At 47.9% G+C, this 18861-nt stretch overlaps 3 protein-coding genes across 3 annotated transcripts; all 3 read left to right on the top strand.

Moving 5' to 3' along the window:
• Positions 1 to 4: 4 nt before the first annotated feature.
• Positions 5 to 4847, top strand: LOC9632128 (sodium/hydrogen exchanger 8). Its single transcript, XM_024671673.1, has 23 exons — positions 5 to 267; positions 332 to 382; positions 439 to 530; positions 616 to 693; positions 758 to 915; positions 980 to 1081; positions 1141 to 1258; positions 1327 to 1379; positions 1439 to 1504; positions 1573 to 1617; positions 1663 to 1712; positions 1765 to 1949; positions 2002 to 2046; positions 2104 to 2211; positions 2268 to 2505; positions 2561 to 2872; positions 2932 to 3029; positions 3079 to 3210; positions 3263 to 3481; positions 3534 to 3737; positions 3785 to 4019; positions 4074 to 4363; positions 4420 to 4847. Exons 1-23 carry the CDS (start codon positions 54 to 56, stop codon positions 4729 to 4731), a joined length of 3405 nt encoding a protein of 1134 aa, XP_024527441.1. The 5' UTR covers positions 5 to 53; the 3' UTR covers positions 4732 to 4847.
• On the top strand, positions 4755 to 7560 carry LOC9632127 (ATP-dependent RNA helicase RhlE). Its single transcript, XM_002967364.2, has 13 exons — positions 4755 to 5196; positions 5270 to 5362; positions 5422 to 5586; positions 5642 to 5737; positions 5786 to 5860; positions 5918 to 6079; positions 6132 to 6311; positions 6358 to 6453; positions 6505 to 6636; positions 6699 to 6773; positions 6828 to 6917; positions 6974 to 7048; positions 7099 to 7560. The coding sequence occupies exons 1-13, from the start codon at positions 4888 to 4890 to the stop codon at positions 7276 to 7278; spliced, it is 1728 nt and encodes a 575-aa protein (XP_002967410.1). The 5' UTR covers positions 4755 to 4887; the 3' UTR covers positions 7279 to 7560.
• LOC9632126 lies at positions 7552 to 9606 on the top strand. Its single transcript, XM_024671675.1, has 2 exons — positions 7552 to 7661; positions 7727 to 9606. The coding sequence occupies exon 2, from the start codon at positions 7739 to 7741 to the stop codon at positions 8753 to 8755; it is 1017 nt and encodes a 338-aa protein (XP_024527443.1). The 5' UTR covers positions 7552 to 7661; positions 7727 to 7738; the 3' UTR covers positions 8756 to 9606.
• Positions 9607 to 18861: the final 9255 nt, after the last annotated feature.

The following is an 18861-nucleotide window of genomic DNA, read 5'->3' as shown; positions in this document are numbered from 1 at the left end:
AATATTTTAGGGTTCTTGCTAGCTAGCTTGTATGGTCTCAAGAGAGTTTGGAGATGGCAGCGATCACCACGGGATCGCGATTGAACGTCGCAGCATTGGACGCCGAAAATCCGCCCTCTGCGATCGAGAAATGGGGGCCGGAGACGGCGATTCTCTTCGTCGTCGTGTCGCTGGCGATTGGGACGGTGTCGAGGCAAATCTTGCACAAGACCAAGGTTCCGTACACTGTGGCGCTGCTGGTGATTGGAATGGGGCTGGGCGCTCTGGGTAATCGATCGATGTCTTCTTTCTCTTCACAATCTATCTCTTGTTGCTATGGTTTTCCACCTAGAATATGGAACTCAACGGGGCCTGGGATCTCTCGGCCATAGCATTCGCTTGTGTAAGCTCCTCCATTGTCTCTTTTTTTCTTTGTATGGTTTTCAATCTCTTTCGCAGGGTCGAACATTCATCCCAATCTCATTCTCTACGTGTTCTTGCCGGCTCTTCTTTTCGAGAGCTCGTTTTCCATGGAAGTCCATCAAATCAAGGTACGCGAGAAGCCATCTTTCTCGTGAACTGGATCAAACTTTTGCAATCTTCTCCTGTTTTGTTTTGCTCTTTGCCTGGAGATAGAGATGCTTGTTACAGATGGTACTCCTCGCGGGCCCTGGAGTGGTCATTTCAACATTTTGTCTGGGGCTTTTCAGCCACGTAAGACCTCTTCCTCACGTTTTTTAAGAGTTTACTATCGTTTCACAGTGTTGTGGTTGTTTAGTTTATTCTTCCTTATGGATGGAGCTGGAGTGTGTCCTTATTACTGGGAGGGCTTCTCAGTGCCACGGATCCTGTAGCGGTTGTCTCTCTTCTCAGAGATGTGAAGGCAAGCAAAAAACTGAGCACGATAATTGAGGGGGAAGCATTGATGAACGATGGGTTTGTACCTTCAGCTTTTCTCATCAGTTGCTCATGTGTTTTCGTGAATTTTGTTGGGATGCAGAACAGCAATGGTGGTGTTTGAGCTTTTCCATCAAATGGTGCTCGGGAAACATTTCTCTGCTGGCGACATTTGCAAATTCTTGTCTCAAGTTGCATTGGGATCGTAAGTGCGAAGAGATGAATTGTTTTGTGTTTTCTCTTACTTGTTTCTCGTTGCTGCAGCGTGGCTCTGGGCATGACTTTTGGAATGCTGTCGATCTTTTGGCTCGGGATCATGTTTAACGATACCGTTATAGAAATCACGCTGACTTTCACAGCAAGTTATTGTGCGTTCTTCATAGTATGTTTTTTGATTGTTTGCATCTTCGCTGCTGCAATGTACTCAGTCCGTGTTTTATGTGGAAATAGGCTCAGCATGTTGCTGGTGTTTCTGGAGTGCTGGCAGTCATGACGGTTGGCATGTAAGTGAGATCTTCGAACATTGTTTTCTTCTAACTATTTATGCGATCCAACTTATCAGGTTATTTGCAGCGTTTGGGAGGGCTGCTTTCAAAGGTGAAAACCAACAGAGTATGCATTGCTTTTGGTATTGCGACTAAAACCATATTACATTAAAAACAATGAAGGCTTCTTATTCCACAATTAATTTTACAGGACCATCATTGCATACTTTGCAAATACCGTTATTTTCATCCTAAGGTATGTAGTGCTCGGTAGAGTTGATCTCAGTTCTTTGTTAATCAGTGGCGTAGTCATTGCGGAAAGCTTCCTGCGAAGTCAATCAGAAATTGAAGGTGCCTGGCATGTAGGGTCAACTCTTTGCATCTTTTTCACAGCGTTCGACAGGTCGCGACTGGGCATATTTGCTGTGTTTGTACTTCTTTCTACAGCTATCACGGGCATTGGTAGTGATTGCACTGTATCCCGGCTTGAGTTATTACGGATATGGATTAAGTTTCAAGGAGGCTCTTATACTAGTCTGGTCTGGTCTTCGAGGTGCCGTAGCACTTGCTCTGTCACTTTCTGTAAAGGTAATTTACTGGAAGATCTGAGCTTTCTGAATCAAAGCTCTTTTCATTCCAGGAAAGTGAAAATGATCAGAGTGTCGCAGGAAGAATACAAGCAAAGGTTAGATATCATTGTAAGCTGTGTAAGCCGTCCATCTGATTGTGCTTCGTCCGCTAGTTTGTCTTCTTTACAGGGGGCGTGGTTTTCCTAACGCTCATTGTGAACGGTACGTCAACACAGTTTCTTTTGAAGTTTCTCCACATGGAGAAAACCTCGGAGACGAAGGTGTGTACAATTTTTGCAGCACAGTGCATCGTATGCTGACGTGTGTTTCTTCGCAGAGGCTTGTGTTGGAGCACGTAAACTACGAAGTGAATAGCAAGGCAGCTGAAGCATTCGAAGAGCTTGGAGAAGACGAAGAACTTGGTCCCGCTGATTGGCCGACCGTGCGCAAATATATAAGCTGCTTGAATCGACTTCCAGAAGACGAAGCGCGTATCCATCCCCAGGATGCCCCGACTAGCGAGGGTGACACGCGTAAGACACAGCTGCAAGACCTCCGTCTGCGCTTCCTAAATGGTGACCAAGTGACTCTTTCTTCTGGCCATTGAAGCCGCGGTTTCGTGCTTTGCAGGAGTACAAGCGGCTTACTGGGTGATGCTTGAAGAAGGAAGAATCACACAGACGGCTGCCCTGCTGCTAATGCAGTCCGTGGACGAGGCTCTGGATAGAGTCGCCAAGCAGGATGTTCTTTCGGACTGGAGCGGTGTGCATCCCCATGTCCACTGCCCCAGCTACTTGAAGCATCTACAAACAGGAAATTTCTTTTTGCCGCAGAAGTTGTTAACTTACCTGGTTGTGGAGCGTCTGGAGCTTAGTTGCTACATTAGTGCTGCGTTTCTTCGTGCTCATCTCCTTGTTCGACGTCATCTACGAGCTTTCATAGGTAACTGGTGAATTAGCTGCCTTTGCGTGCTCCTAATGCTAAAAGTTTTTGTTTGGCAGGAGAAACGGAAGTTGGAGAGATTGTGATTAAAGAGAGCGAAGAAGAGACTGTCGAAGCTAAGCAGTTTTTAGAGGGTATACGTCTCACATTTTCACAGGTATCCATTTCTCAGTATGGCTTTGTAAGTGTCGAACACATGTTTGCAGGTATTGCTTGTTGTGAAAACCAAACAAGTTGTCCATGCAATTTTACTTCGCATCTCGGACTATATTCAAAGTTTGGAAAAATCCGGTCTGCTCGAGGATAGCGAAACAATGCATCTTCACGATGCTGTGCAGGTAAGTGTTTTCATTGTATAAGGTAATAGAGCTGACAGAAGCTCACTTGCAGGCTGATTTGAAAAGGTTACTGAGAAATCCTCCAAGCGTTTCAATGCCGAAGGGAGCAGATCTTTTGCGTACTCAGCCTTTTATAACATCTCTTCCGAGCCAAATTCAAGCCCTGATTTTTAATTCCTCGAAGGAGTTCCTGAAGCTGAGAGGCAGCGTTCTCTATAAAGAAGGCTCTCGTGCGGACGGCCTTTGGCTTATAGCGAATGGTATTGTCAAGGTACGTAAATCCTGGATGATGCGACCATGCTTGAAGTATGTTGAGTTTGCAGTGGAACACTAGTAGCAATTCCAGGCATCTATTGCATCCAACGTTTTCTCATGGCAGTACTTTGGGTCTTTACGAAGTTATCATGGGAAAGTCGTTCCTCTGTGATTTGATCGCAGACTCGGTGGTTCAGTGCTTTTATTTGGAAGCGTCTAAAGTATTGTCTATCTTACAAGCCAACACAGAGCTGGAACAGTTTTTTTGGCAGGTAAAGCTAAGAAGACTGAGTTGAATTCTCACCGCATTTAATTGCAGGAAAGCACCCTTCCGGTTTTGAAGATAATTTTACCGGATTTTTTCGAAGCAATGCCTATGCATGAGCTCCGAGTCATTGTCCAGAATTCTAGCATGATATCTTTCATCCGCGGAGAGATTATTGAAGTACCAGTTTGCGAGATAGGCCTTCTTATTGAAGGATTTATCAAGCAGGACGGGGAAAACGAAATAATCGGAGCCCCGGCTGGAATTGTTTGTCCCAGCCACGAGACAGGTTCCTTCTTTCTAAATTTCTCGCCCTCTAACAATCTAATTTTTCCTGGCACAGAGCGGAAGGTTTCTGGCAACGGTGTCTTTTACGGAAACATATTTCACGTAGAGACGCGCTCTCGTCTGGTTCTCATCAGGCACAACTTCCACACGAGAGTTTCTTCGCAGTCCTTGCTTTCCCGTCGATCCAGTGCAATCGGGCATGACAGCAGCTTCAGCTTGAGGTACCGAGGAAGGCACGGGTCGGATCAAAGCCGGAACTCGGAGCAGCAGATCCTTGCTCGGATGAGGCAAGGCTCGGCAACAACAACGAAGGCGAACGAAGCCAACGTTCTTGAAGAAATCAAGGTACACTTCCTCGTTTTTATGTTCGTCACTCAAGTTCTAGAGATACATACACGCAGGTGGAGAGCGCGTGGAAACGAGGAAGCACGGGCCAGATATGGCCACAGCAGCCTCAAGCCGTCCCACCTTTGTTCCCGGGAGGAGTCCCGCGACGCTCGCTCGAGAGGCCGCGAGAACTCCAGCCTCAAGGAAGCCTGCCGCTCATCTCAGCGCCGCCGGTTCCGCCACTCCCGGCCCTGAGAACGCGGCGGAAGCTCCGGAAGAAGCAGCTGTCCAGCGATTCCAGCGACGCCTCCTCCGGCGACGAGGAGGAGGAGCACATCGTGCAAATCGAGTCGCCCAGCAGCCTCTTCCACAACGCTTTCAAGTGAAACAAGAGTTAGTTTGTACGGGCGGTGGGGCTGGCGACCGTACGCTTCTAGGGCGCGCGGATTTGGGCCACTCGATGCTTTTGCCCTAGGGTTTGAGCTGTTTGTGATCTTTGCCATAGCTGGTTGCGCGAGAGAGAGAGAGGAGAGAGTGCCGCCATGCCATATATTCCTCCACATCTGAGGTCGGGAGCCTCGTCCAATTCAAGAGCCGCCACGCCCGCGTCGCCATCGCCGTCGCAGCGATCGTCCTCTGGGGATTTTGGGAGCAGGGATCGGGATTATGGGGGCAGCTTTGGGAGCTACAGCAGGAATCGGCCCGACGCGAATGGATTCGCGTCGGGGAATGGCTACGGCCGCGAGAAATGGCCCTTCCCGAGCCGCGATACCCGCGGCTTGCCGCCGCCGGAGGCGGTGTGGTCACGGTGGCAGCCATCGGAGCGCGTGAGGAGAATGCAGAGCGATCAGGTGAGTATCTCTCCCCGGGGAAAAACCCTAAACCCTCGTTTGCTGGATCTCTCCCCTGTCTCTCTGGTGCTAGATCGCGGATGTGAGGGCGCGTCTGAATGTCGATGTGGAAATCACTGACGGCACGCCGGCTGCCCAGGCGCCGGTGGAAACGTTCGAGGACATGGTAAGAGCATACTGCTACTTTTAGTGACTAAGATCTGGCTCTGGATCTCTCCCTTGCAGTGTTTACATGCGAATATCATGAAAGACATTGCGTTCCACGAGTACACTAATCCAACTCCAATCCAAGCGCAGGCTATGCCTGTGGCTCTTTCTGGACGAGACTTGCTCGGATGTGCTGAGACTGGAAGTGGCAAAACTGCTGCTTTTGCTATCCCGATGATTCAGGTTTTCTTGCTGTTTTGATACGACTTATTTGCTTACTTCTCGGTGCCCGTTTCAGCATTGTCTCGCTCAACCTCCTATTCGTCATGGTGATGGGCCTTTGGCCTTGGTGCTCGCACCGACTCGTGAGCTTGCCCAACAGATCGAGAAAGAGGTGCGTGTGAAGCAATGAATTATTCTCACTGCCTAATGTATTGTTTAGGTGAGGGCATTCAGCCGATCAACAGATGGCTTCAAGACTGCTATAGTTGTGGGTGGAACTCATATCGGAGAGCAGGTAATACTTTAGTTTCAAGTGAAAGTTTTGTTTATGTTTTCTTTCGCCGTTTCATAGAGATCCGAGCTGCGATCTGGAGTTCAAGTGGTTGTAGCTACACCTGGCCGTTTTATCGACCATCTTCAGCAAGGAAATAGTTCTTTGTTGAGAGTATCGTATGTTGTACTGGACGAAGCCGACAGAATGCTTGACATGGGTTTTTTACCCCAGATTAAGGAGGTATGCTGCATTTGGTACTTTTTCTTTCATTGCTGAGTGGTCGTCGTTGTAGGTGATGCAAAATCTTCCTAAAAAGCATCAGACGCTCCTTTTCAGTGCTACGATGCCGGAGGAGATTGAAGCTCTTGCTCAGGAGTATCTGACAAAACCTGTTCAGGTTAAAGTTGGGAAAGTGAGCAGTCCAACCTCAAATGTTCTACAGTCTCTCGAGAAAGTTGATGAGAAAGACAAGGTAAAAAATGATCCTATATCACGGACTATGATACATGTATATGTAGATTGACTACCTTCTCGCGATGCTTGTGGAGTCGTCAAATCAATCTGAACGAGCAGGGCAGCCTCCGCCTCTTACGATTGTTTTCGTGGAAAGAAAGGTAAGTTCGCAAGATGAAAACGTCGTCCGTTCTTAATCCAGTTTATTACAGGCAAGGTGTGACGATGTTGCGGATGCTCTGTTAGCTCAGGGACTCAAAGCAGCAGCCCTTCACGGTGGAAGAACTCAGGGCGAAAGAGAAGCTGCATTGAGAGATTTTCGAAAGGGTGCAATCAGTATCCTGGTTTGTTTTCTATATCGCATTTTTCGAACGGTCGCCACTTTTGTGTTTTGCTTTCTTGATAGGTAGCAACTGATGTCGCCTCGCGTGGTCTTGATGTTACCGGAGTTGCACATGTTGTGAACTTGGATCTTCCAAAGGTCCGTTGGTAGTGTTACTTGCTTTGTCCTGACGTATTAGTCAAATTGTTCAAGGTTATGGAGGATTACGTCCACCGCATTGGAAGGACAGGGCGAGCTGGTGCAAGCGGTCGAGCGACATCTTTGTACACCGATCGAGATGCTGTATGTCGCTTTAGATTTCCAGTGCGCTTATTAACGTTGTTTTATCATTGTTACAGTTTCTGGTCGCACAGATTCGGAAAGCAATAGCAGAGGCAGAGGCTGGAAATGTTATGGCTTTTGCAACTGGAAAGGTATGTTTATCTGAAGCTTTCTAAGGCTCGACATTACCATTCATTGATAGGCCGCACGAAGGAAAGAGAGAGAGGAAGCTGCCGCTTTCAAGGAAGGCCGGCTAACAGGGACCTCCGGCGTCGGTACGTTTGGCTCTACCACTGTCCGGGTAGATGACAAGTACAAGCATATGCTGGTAGCTTCGGTTGATCCGAAGAAAGGCGTTGCGGATGATGCCTGGGATGATTAAGAAAAACGAGTAGAACACACAAGTACGTCTCACCACAATTTTGGCGGAACATGTACGATGGGAGGGTGCTCGGATCAGAATTTCTTGACAATAAACTACCCCGTTCGATCAGCAACACAGATTTTGGACAGGCATCGTGGCTGGAAGGAAATTGTGTTCGGGGGTTGAGGTGATGCGAGACAAATGGTTCCACCAAAATCCAGGGGGAGCTTAGAGTCGTGTGGAAGCATAAAAGGAAATGTGTATACCACCGTAAGCTTTAAGAAGTCACTGGGTCTGGCTTTGGCTTTTCGTTTGAGTAAGGTAGCAGGGTGTCTTCACGAGATCAAAGGTGGCGGTGTGTGACAGCAAAGGCCGGACTACATCGGACTCGGGACTTGGCTGTAAGTACTTGTCAAGTTTTGTGTTTTCTAGGTACTCACTTCCTCTTGCGTGTGCGTCTTTCAAGGATTGCGGAAGAATGGGAAACTTGACTATGAGGGGCATGATGTCCGAGGAGCTTCCGACTTGGCAGCCCCTGGAGAAGAGTGAGCCTTCTCCACGCAAGTCCTGGTGGGCGGGCAAGTTTCCGAGGAGTTCGAGAACGCCAAAGCCTCCGAAAAGTAGCAAAGTTCCGGGTGCTAGTTCAGCAGTAGATCCAGGGGATAGCAAACTCTTAGAAACCAGCCAACATCCCGGGCCCAGCACTCCTCCAGGATCAACAAGCAAGTCTCCAAAGAAGAGCAAGTCTCCGAAGAAGAGCAAGTCTCCAAAGAAAAAGCAGCAGCAGCCAGCGACGCAGCAGCAGCCAGCGACCACTGGAAGTCCAAGACATAGCACGCGTGGACACAAGTCTGTCCCCAAGGAAACTCTGCGCGGCTCGTCGTCTATGTGGTTTAAGCTGTCCATCCTGGCGGCACTGCTGCTCCTCTTCATCACGTTCTTCTTCCTGGTCATTATACTGGTGGACGCTCGAGCAAGGCTGCCTTCGATCGCTTTACAGGGTGGCGAGATCCAGCAGTTGGATCCGGTTTGTGGAGACTCACTCTCCCAGTTTCTACACATCAGCATGGCCTTCTCCTTGAACGCGAGCAGTGCTTACAGCGTCAACTTCAATTTCCCGCCCGGCAAGCTGTCTGTGGCTTACAAGATGAACTCCACGGTTGCCTACGACATCAGCGACGGCCAGACTCCGAGGTTTAGCGTCGGCGGTGGTAACCACTACGAGAGGTTCACAGTGGTGTGCAACAGCACAGTGGAGGTGCCCCAGAACGTGGTGAAAGACTTGCAGAACGAGCGCGCGGGGCTGATGACGCAGCGTGTTTATCTCCACGGCATGCTCAGGGCCAGGTACCGCGCGTCACCTTTGCTGTCCAACTTCAAGAGGAGGATCTACTTTTGCCGGAACTTGACCATCAGCTTCACCCCCGGCAGCGGCACTGTGGACTGCCCGAACTTCACGCCATCGCTGGTGAAGCACGGTGATTGCCACAACTAGCCGGAGGAGAGGGTTTGCTTACGCTAGAGCTTTGGGACTTGGAAGTCTTGGAAGTGGGACAAGCATCCAGATAGACAGATACCTTCCTTGGAGAGCGAGCTCAAGGGGCTCGATCATACGTAAAGTGGGGGATAGACGGGCACTCAGACTTAGATTAGCTAGCCCAGGAGGAGGACGAAGAAGGAACGAAGAACTGACAGCCATGATCGTGAAGTCGGCGGTGCTCAAGAAATGCATCAAGGACAGGGACAAGCGACTGCTGGCGGTGTGCCTCATCCTGGGATTCTTGATGCTGGTGATGGTGATCAGCCTCTTCGTCGTCGCCATCTATCTCGATCTTCATCCGAGGCTCCCGATCGTGGTGATGGCCAACGCTACTATCGGGAGATTCAGCCTGGGAGACACTGGTGGCGAGCTCACGGTGGAAGCTTTCATGGATTTCACGATGGAATCCAGGAACCGCTATGGCATTCCATTCCGCTACACGGGCGACAGTCTGCTGCTCGAGTATAGGGGCCGAGCTCTAGCGACGGTGGCGACGCCGGCCTTCCTCCAGGATCCCCGGAGCAATCTCACCTTTGCGGCGCTGGTGAGTGACCAGTCGACGGTGGTGCGCGGGGACGATGTTGTGAGGGCGCTGCGCTACGACTTTGGAGTCAACCGCGTGGTCGTGTTGCTGGCCGGCACGCTCAAGGCGCGATTCACGGCGTCAAAGGCGGTGTCTTCCGCGGTTGTGGGTGTCCCCGTGAGCTGCGAGCTCGTGATCCAGCCCGTGAGCTTGTCGGCCAAGTTCAAGTGCAAGGAGTTTGTCTCGTAAATTAAGATCAATAATATTCGTAGAGTTTTATTTTTTTGCTTATTATAGTAACAAGGATAGTGACACTCTGCAGAAGCTGGATAGTTGTGGTGAGGCTCAAGATGGATCAACTTTGATTGGAGCCCGCATTACCCAGATACTTGTAGATGACGCCAATGATAATTGGGCGAAGGGAAGCCAGCAGGGATGTAGGTCAAGGATGATAATCACTGGATATAGCAAAAGAACTTTGAGGATGAGGTCCTTTAAACTAGCTATAATTTCAAATACTAGATTCAATGGGACAATTTCATTTGTAGGAAGCACAGGCCTCATAATGCCTTGCATTAACATTTAAAACTTTAAGCCAAGTTATATAACATAAGACATCATTGTCTAAAGCTGAAACGTGAGCAACACTCGCAACAACGATTTTGCCATAGCTGCTTGATTTTGGCAAACCACAGCTGCAATGCCTGTAAAAACTATGGCAGCAGCAATGCCCACTATCCCAGGAAGTCTTAGTATTGTTTTAGCTAAGTTGGTAAAATTTATAGTGGTTGGGATTAAGATTTTATCACCTCTTTGTATAATCACAAAATTGAGAAAAACTCCACATTGCTGATTTCTACATTCTAGCGCTCCTGTCATCACAATCAATCTTACTATCATACCCTATATGGGTATTTGTGTAAAAGAGCATACATCCATTTTGTTTAAATCAATCACTAACCTAGCTTTCATAGGGGTTGAGTTTGGAATACAATGGAGTGATCCGATGAGAACTAGGAGTCACTAGAACTTAAAGTCTGAACAAGTTACCAAAGAAAACAATAATATAACTATAACATAACATAACTATCTCAGAAATATAAAATTCAAATAAACTACTTTTGGAATACTTGGAAAATAAAGAAACAAACTTAAGCTAAAACTGGGATTTGTCATTATCCTATATAGTTTAGTAAAGAAAATAGTTTATAGCCACATGCCAAGAGAAAGAAAAGCTGGGATAGAAGAGACTTGGCTTGTGGCAAATTCCTTATACCAGAACAAGCATCAATCATTGATAGTAGTTGAGATGATTGAACTTGATACCAGTTTAACCTATGAGCCTGGAAACTTTAAGTGCTTCCTTGCAATTGCCATTTTGGACGTAGATGCATTGTAAGTTGTAGTGTTTCTTTAGCTCATGCTCCAAAAGACCTTACAAGCTCATGATGATACAAAGTAAAAGTTTATAAATTATTAACATGTTTAAAAATTATAAATATAAGATTAATTTAAATGAATAACCACTATTAGATGAAATATCTTAGAATATCCGATAATATTCTAGGTATATCCTAGTCCCACTTAAGCAAAAGTTTGTTAATATAACAAATAAATTATAAAAATAATATAAATATTAAGTGGATGAACTAAGACATGACTCCCATTTTAGTATGAGAATCCCATTTTAACAAGAAAAGTTTATTTATTCCTAGTTTCATTCTATTTATATTTTTATATCTTTTTTTTTTCATCTAAGATAGAGAAAAAAGAACTAACAAACTGGGCCAAGTATATTTAACTACATAAACACTTTAGAATTCCTTCCTTAATACTCATCTGGCCAAGTATATATGTGAACATTTGGACAAAGTGTGTTAACAAAAAGAACCATCAATCTTTTGCCATCGTAATAAAAGAATTATCTAATAAATATCTTTTAATACTATAACATCAATCCTTTCACCATTTCCTTTGCTTGGAGTTCCATGTTGTCTTACTCATTGTTTTGCCTAAACCTTCAATGCCATATCTAAAAATCTATTAGTCTTGCAAACTAGATGATATAACCCAACTTCTTGAAAGGTCACAATTTGCTATTTTCCATACTGAAAATAGTGTCTTGTTTACCTCAAGAATATCCCTGATGGAAGCTTAATGTCGATTGTGCCAACTCCCTCCACTAGGAAAATCTATTTATTTCCTAGAACTATTCTAAATTATGTAAAAAGCTCCCTAAGGTGTGTCATATACTTGTTTGCCACTGAATCAACTATTCTTGCCTCATCCTGGAAGTTAGTGGTTTGCTTCTTGATGCTTATGGCCATGAACAAGCTACCATAGTCATCCCAATCATCCTTATTGCCTTCCTTTGCCATGCTAGCAAAGTTGGCCGACTTTCTCCTACTGCCCACTTTCTGTGCCTTCGGATTTTCTCACCTCCTTCGCTCTTTTGGCCTCCTTATCTATACAATCTCTTGCCCTAGCTTCTTGCAAATGGTGTACATATTGTTCTTCTTCTTCTTTAACTTCTTATTGCTCTCGCCTTGGTTTCTTGGTCCTAATCTATCCCACATTGTGACTGATTGTTTCCCCTTCCCAGCAAAGAGTGCCAACTCTTTGTCCTTTGAGCTTGCTTGCCCAGACTTCAGAAAGCCCTCCTACATAATGAAATCTGCTACAATCTGTGTAAAAGTGTTGCTAGAACTTAGGTGATGTGACCTTGCCAGCTGCATCAGTTTGTTCAATCCCTTGAAGAATGCTGTGAGCAACTCATTGCCATGGATCATCTGGACTGTATCAATCTGCTTGGCGATATCCACAAGCCCGCTGGCAAAATCACTCATTGATTCTGCCTTTCCCTGCTTACGACTCTTGAGCTGGAGCTTGAGATCCAGCAATCTCACTCTATTAGTCTTGCCAAGGATTAAGCATACAAAATCCCAATTCTCCTTTGTCATTCTATCAATATCCAAATAGCTTCAGTACTAGCCCCCCCCCCCCCCCAAACACACCTTGCCATTCTACACCTCCCACTCCTTTTTCTGATCTGCATATCATCACCTGGATTGAGGTTGCTCTCGATCACTCCTCAAATATTCTTTTCTATAAAGTAGAATTGCATCTAGAAATCCTTTCCATCAAAGACAAGGTGGACAATGATGCCATCAAAGTGAGTGAGAGTTAGCTTACTTTTGATACTATGTAAACACAAAAAAAACAAAAGCATGGATTCTGGAATGCCAACCTGTATGCTTTATATATATATATATATATATATATATATATATGTGTGTGTGTGTGTGTGTGTGAGGGCCAAGTGTATGGCTACAATGCTGTATACTAATATTAGCGTAGTGGGATTTTGGTAGCCGTCGGATTGGTTTCAATCCGGACCACTCGCTTCTGTATATAAGCTAAGGTTTTTGGGCTAATTGATATGCACATTTCTGTATTCCCTTTCCATATTCCATGCACTCACATTGGTAAAGGTGAGGGGCACTTTTGATTGTCCTTGGGGAGTGCTTGGATTTGGGATTTCGGTTTAGATCTAGCTTTTGCATTGTTTAGATCTAGCTTTTTCCATTTCCTTTCTTTTGTTCTTTCCTTTCAGGATTTTGGTTTAGATATAGCTTTTTGCATTGTCTAGATTTACCATTTCTTTCCAGCTTTTTGTCATTTCTCTTCCTTTGCTCTTTCTTTTTCATTCATCTTCATGGCCGATCCGCAATCTCCTCCTTTGACTCTAGAGTAACAGTTGGTTCAATTGCTTGATGCTATGCGCTTGCAATTGAACAACCAAACTCAGTTGATGGTGGCGTTCACGGCATATGGTACAACTCCTCCTGCTCTTGGTGCCAATCCTCGCGTTCGGCCGGAGTTCTTTCGTGGGAATCCTAGGGATGATGTGTACCATTGGTTCGATCACTTCACGGTGATTACCACATATCATTCTTGGGATGATGCTCGACGTTTGTGTGAGTTCCCCACATGTCTCCAAGGGACGGCATTGCAGTGGTACAATGGATTGAGCGCAGTGTAAGCAATCAAAGGGAACGACTCGAGAGACGATCCGTTGGGGTTCAAATATAGAGGGAAAGGGCCCATGAACAAGAGTGCACCCCCTTTTCCAATCGGTTAAGGGTCTTGGGATAGTTAGAGTTAAGCGTCCTTGGGTTTGAATAGTACTGGGCTGGGTGACCTCCCGGGAAGTCCAAACTCAAGAGTTTACATTTGGTATCAGAGGGGTCTCGGGTCCGACTCTGTTGGTTGGCTAAGGGAATCACACCACATGTTGATTGACATCTGGCTGGTCCAGTTTGCTCCCGCTGGGCTCGACCCGAGGGGTAGGGTGTCAAGAGAGCGAGGCTCTCGGGAGAGCTGCGGCTCTCAGCTTCCGTTCACGAGGGCGTGAACTTGCAGGGAAGCGTGGTGGATTGTAAGCAACCAAAGGGAACGACTCGAGAGACGATCCGTTGGGGTTCAAATATAGAGGGAAAGGGCCCATGAACAAGAGTGCACCCCCTTTTCCAATCGGTTAAGGGTCTTGGGATAGTTGGAGTTAAGCGTCCTTGGGTTTGAATAGTACTGGGCTGGGTGACCTCCCGGGAAGTCCAAACTTAAGAGTTTACACGCAGCCACTCGTGGCGATTGGAGTGTTCTTCCAGACGTCTTCAAATGCGCCTTCGGACACGCTGACGATTGTGATGATGCCTTCCAACAATTGCATCGTCTTCGCCAAGGGCCATCTGAGTCTGTGATGCAATTTGGCATTCGTTTCCGAAGTCTTTTGCTTCGTGCGGAGCCAAATATGTCAGAGCAGATCAAGCTAGGAATGTTGTGGCCAGCACTTCGTCAAGATCTTGTTGGCTTTGTGCATGCACTTGCTCCTGCCACTCTTGACGATGCTCTTCGCTTGGCACAATGTTATGAGACGTCGCCTCTTCCACTTCTTGCTACACGTCCTTCAGCTCCACTTCCTATGAGTGATGGTCCTGTTCCCATGGAGGTTGATGTTGCTGCTACTCGAGTCCAAGGACAAGGGCGAGGACGTGGTCGTGGCCGTGATGTTCGTTGCTGGGCATGTGATGAAGTTGGTCATACTTATCGGCATTGTCAATGCTTTCCGGATTGGCGACCTCCATTTCCTGGGTGGAGACCTTGGCATCAGCAACGTCCCGTTAGTGCTGCTGCGGTGGAAGGTTTGGATACCAAGGTGCATTCGGGAAACAAGGAGTCACACGAGTAATGGAGGGACCTTGCGCGAATAAGTTAGTGACCCCTTCATCTTTCTTTCGGGAGTATTATCAAGGGGTTCACTCGGCACCGGTTCATCCAGTGTTTACTTTCCAAGCTCGTTTTTATAACAAGAGGTCTCCTATTCTTCTCTCCGTGTTGGTTGATATAGGTTCGAGTTTATCTTCTATTGCTCGACCTGTTGCCACACGTTGTCGTCTACACTTGCGTCGTGCGGCGGATCTAGTTTTCATTCTTTATGGCAATGGCCGTACACATGCATGTGCATGTAAGCCACAATTTTTTCCTTTCCAATTTGCCAGCTTACCTCGTCTATCCGTCCAACACTGCCTTGGCTTTTGCTAGGTTCCCTTGCCAAGGTTCTCGCCTATGGTACCAGCTCCTACTTGGTTTCAGCTACTCACTGCACGAGCAACGGAGTGTTAGCCATCCTTCCACGGATTCCCAAATCACTCCCAATCCCCCTCCCCGGGTTAGACTGGACTTAAGGTTCGGCTACACTCCCCGCAAGCACAAGCAGCCAAGCACACTAAGCTTCCAGGTTCCTAACATCCCTTGGTACCACAAGACTTGATCATGGGACCCTCTAAATCCCAAGTCTTGAGTGCAACACTTGCTTCGGGACGCCGGGGCGAAACACCGTGGCCTAACGGCCCGGTATGGGTACCTCTCGCCCCCCATTTCCATCCCGAAGGAAGGCCCAAGCCCCTAGGAAGGGCGAGGACCAATGAGCCGCATGGTACTCAAGTGGGGCACCACTCCACATGAGCCGGGAGCACCGCAATCGGTTTCCCTTTCGGGAGTGGGAGCTGCTCTTGAGCACTTCCTTGGATGGCCCCTCCGGCACCAGCCAAGTCCATGCTCACTCCCACCCAAGGCCCCTTAGTCCCAGTCCCAACCTCAAGTCGGTTTGGAAGCCCAACTGGAGAGTCCCTTCAAAACTGGTTCCTGGACCTCACTATCCCTACTATACTTTTGGAACCCCCTGCAGCCCCCCCCCCCCTGGGGGACGCACGCTTTGGGCTTTCACCCCTTGACCCGTATTAGTATTTGGACTTAGTCTCTGGCTCGATCTTGGATCCGATTTCGGATCCGACTTCGGATTCGGTCTCGGACTCGATCGCGGACTCGATCTCGGACCCGATCTCGGGCCCGACCTCGGACTCGACTTCGGACTCGGTCTCGGACCCGATTTCGGATCTCGGACTCCGTCTCGAACTCGGTCTCGAACTCGGACTCAAACTCGGTCCCCGAGTCGGTCTTGGGCTCGATTCCGGACTCTATCTCGAACTCGGTCCTAGAGTCGGTCTTGGACTCGATCTTTGACTTGGTCCCATCCGATGAACTCTTTGTCATTTTGGTCATGCTTTCGGGGTTCCCTTAGCCTACGACACCTCGGCGAGTTGGTTCCTTACAACTCCACCACCCATAGAAGAAGTTCGATGCCCACATCGAACGTCTCTTTTTTATCCTACGACTTGTTGACCATGTCTCCGGGGGCATCCCCCCACTTAGCGGTGTGCCTAAGTTAGCCTCCCCGGCCAAGAGCTCATGACAACGGAATATAGGTGTCCCTATACTCCTCCCCTCACCACGCCCTAGTATGGGGTCGGGACTTGAACCCAGCCTTGCTTTACTAGGGGGTTGGGACTCGAACCCAACCTCTGTAGAATACGTCTACGGTTTCGACATCCCCGCAGGGAGTCGGGCGTAGCTCCCTACGCCTGGTCGACCTAGCTAACCCATGCTAATTAGCTCACCTTTGGCGCGCCTTCGGGTCCCAACATATGCCACTTGCTCAACTTTGCAAATTGATATTTTTAATTGAACTTTGCATAAGTACATAGAGTTCTGCCTTGCAGAAATTCCTCCACTAGATCTCACGCGTTCGCTAGGTTCTCCTCCGGTTCCCATGTTGCTTCGCAGTGTGGAAATCCTTTTCACTTCACATGGAACTCTCTCACCTCGCGTCCTTGTCGCTTGCTCTTGCGCGCATTGAGGATGGCCTCGACTTCGTATTCCTCTTCCCCTTGGATAACCTCAGGTAAAGGTCTTACTTGGTCTTTGCGAAGCGGATCCTCAAAGTACGGCTTGAGTAAGTTCACATGGAACACTGGGTGCATCTTCCCCATCTCTCGAGGAAGTCGGAGTCGGTAAGCCACTTTACCGATTCGTGCCTCAATCTCGTAAGGCCCCGCGAACCTGCTTAAGGAACTCAAGATCAATTCATTTACAGGAATACATGCATTTTTACCTTTGGGTCAACTTTCGGCTGATCCCACTTGGTAGCCTAAGGTTCTTGGTGTTCAGCCACACCTTCTCCCCAGCTTGGAACTCTACGTCCCGGCGCTTTAGGTTCGCGTACTTGGTTTGCCTTTGTTGAGCCCGTTCCAAGGAATCCCTCACTAGATTCCAAATGTTGAGTCTTTCCGCCGTGAATGCCTCCACTGCGGGTAACTCTCCATGATACTCGGCCACGCCGAGTTCCACAGGACCTTCAATAGCTCGCCCATTGATGACTTCCCATGGACTCACCCCGATACTCGAATGTGGTGAGTTGTTATAATACATTTCCGCAAGTCCCAAATGACTTACCCAATCGGTCTGGTCTCCCGAGACATAGCATCGCAAATAATCCTCCAGCTGCCTATTCACCCTTTCCGTTTGTCCGTCTGTCAAGAAGTGTTAGGACCACCAAACTTGACTTAATACCCCATACCTGTCTGTGGGTGATAGGCTGTGCTGAATTTCAACTTGGTGCGATACTGTTCCAGGAGGGTCCTCCAGAACCTACTAGTGAAGATCTTATCTCGATCTGAGATAATCTCCTCTGGCCTTCCCCGCACTCGAACCACTTGTTCGAAGAACAGTTTCGCCACACCTTCCGCATCCACCTCCGTTGTGGTGGGTATGAAATGTGCCATCTTCGAAAATTGGTCCACCACCACGAATATCGCATCGAACCCCTCGCTTGGGGGTAGTCCCGTGATGAAGTCCATCGTGAGACATTTCCACGGACGATCTGGAATTGGGATGCTTTGCAACAAGCCCCCACTAGCCTTAGTCACGGCTTTGACCTGCTGACATGTTGGACATGTCTTTACATAGTCTTGGACGTCCTTAGCCATATCTGGCCAATGGTACTTCCTCTTGAGTAAGCCCATCGTCTTGGGCACTCCGCCGTGTCCCGCAAGAGGTCCGTCATGACACTCTTCTAAGGCTACCTTCCTTAATCCACCTTCTGGAACATACACCCTTGTTTGCTTGTAATAAATGAGTCCATTGCGTTCCGCATAGCCCGTTTTCTCTTCCGTTGGCAGCTCACCTCTCTGGTGAGCTTCCTGTGCCTCCAGATTCCTCAACAACACTTCTTGTGCTAGACCATCATTCTCATATGCTGTCCGCACATCGTCCCAGAAGGTTGCTGTTGCGCTGGAGATCGCCAACCTCAAGCTCGCTTTTCGACTTAGCGCATCTGCCACGATGTTGCTCTTCCCAGGCTTGTACAGAATCTCGCAATCAAACTCGGCCAAGGCATTGGCCCACCGACCTTGTTTCCCTCTCAGGTCGGGTTGTGACAAGAAGTGTTTCGTTGCCACATTGTCCGTGTAAACCTTGAAGTGTCTCCCAAGGTAGTGTCGCCACTCCTTGAGCGCCTTGACCACCGCAAACAATTCCTTCTCGTGGGCAGGCCACTTCCGTTGAGCCTTGTCCAGCTTCTTTGAGAAGAACGCTACTGGATGGTTGTCTTGCTTCAAAACTGCGCCTAACGCAAAGTCCGAAGCATCCGTGTCTACCTCAAAGTCCTTACCAAAGTCCGGTAATGCCAACACCGGAGCCTTCCTCAACTTCCCTTTGAGGTGGATGAATGCCGCCTCGCATTCCGCTGTCCATACCATCTTCCCTTTTCCCGTTTGATCCGTTAAGGGCAGGGCTACTCTCGAATAGTGTCTGATAAACTTTCGATAGTAGTTGCATAGCCCCAAGAACGCCCTCAACTCATGTACATTCGATGGTCGCTCCCATTCCTGGATCGCTTGGACCTTCTCCGGGTCCACCTTGAGCCCGTCCTGGCCCACCACATGCCCGAGAAACTTTACCTCTTGCTAAGCAAAGTCACATTTGCTCTCTTTAGCATACAGTTTATGTTCCCTTAGTTTCTCAAACACCTTCGCCAAGTGTTCGGCATGCTCCTCTAGCGTTTCGCTATAGATCAGGATGTCGTCAATATAGACGACCACAAAGTGATCCAGATAGGGTACAAAGATGTGGTTCATCAACG

The sequence above is a fragment of the Selaginella moellendorffii genome, unplaced genomic scaffold (assembly GCF_000143415.4).
Source record: "Selaginella moellendorffii unplaced genomic scaffold, v1.0 SELMOscaffold_8, whole genome shotgun sequence".
In the NCBI taxonomy this organism is placed as follows: Eukaryota; Viridiplantae; Streptophyta; class Lycopodiopsida; order Selaginellales; family Selaginellaceae; genus Selaginella; species Selaginella moellendorffii.
This window is presented reverse-complemented; position numbering and strand designations above follow the sequence as displayed.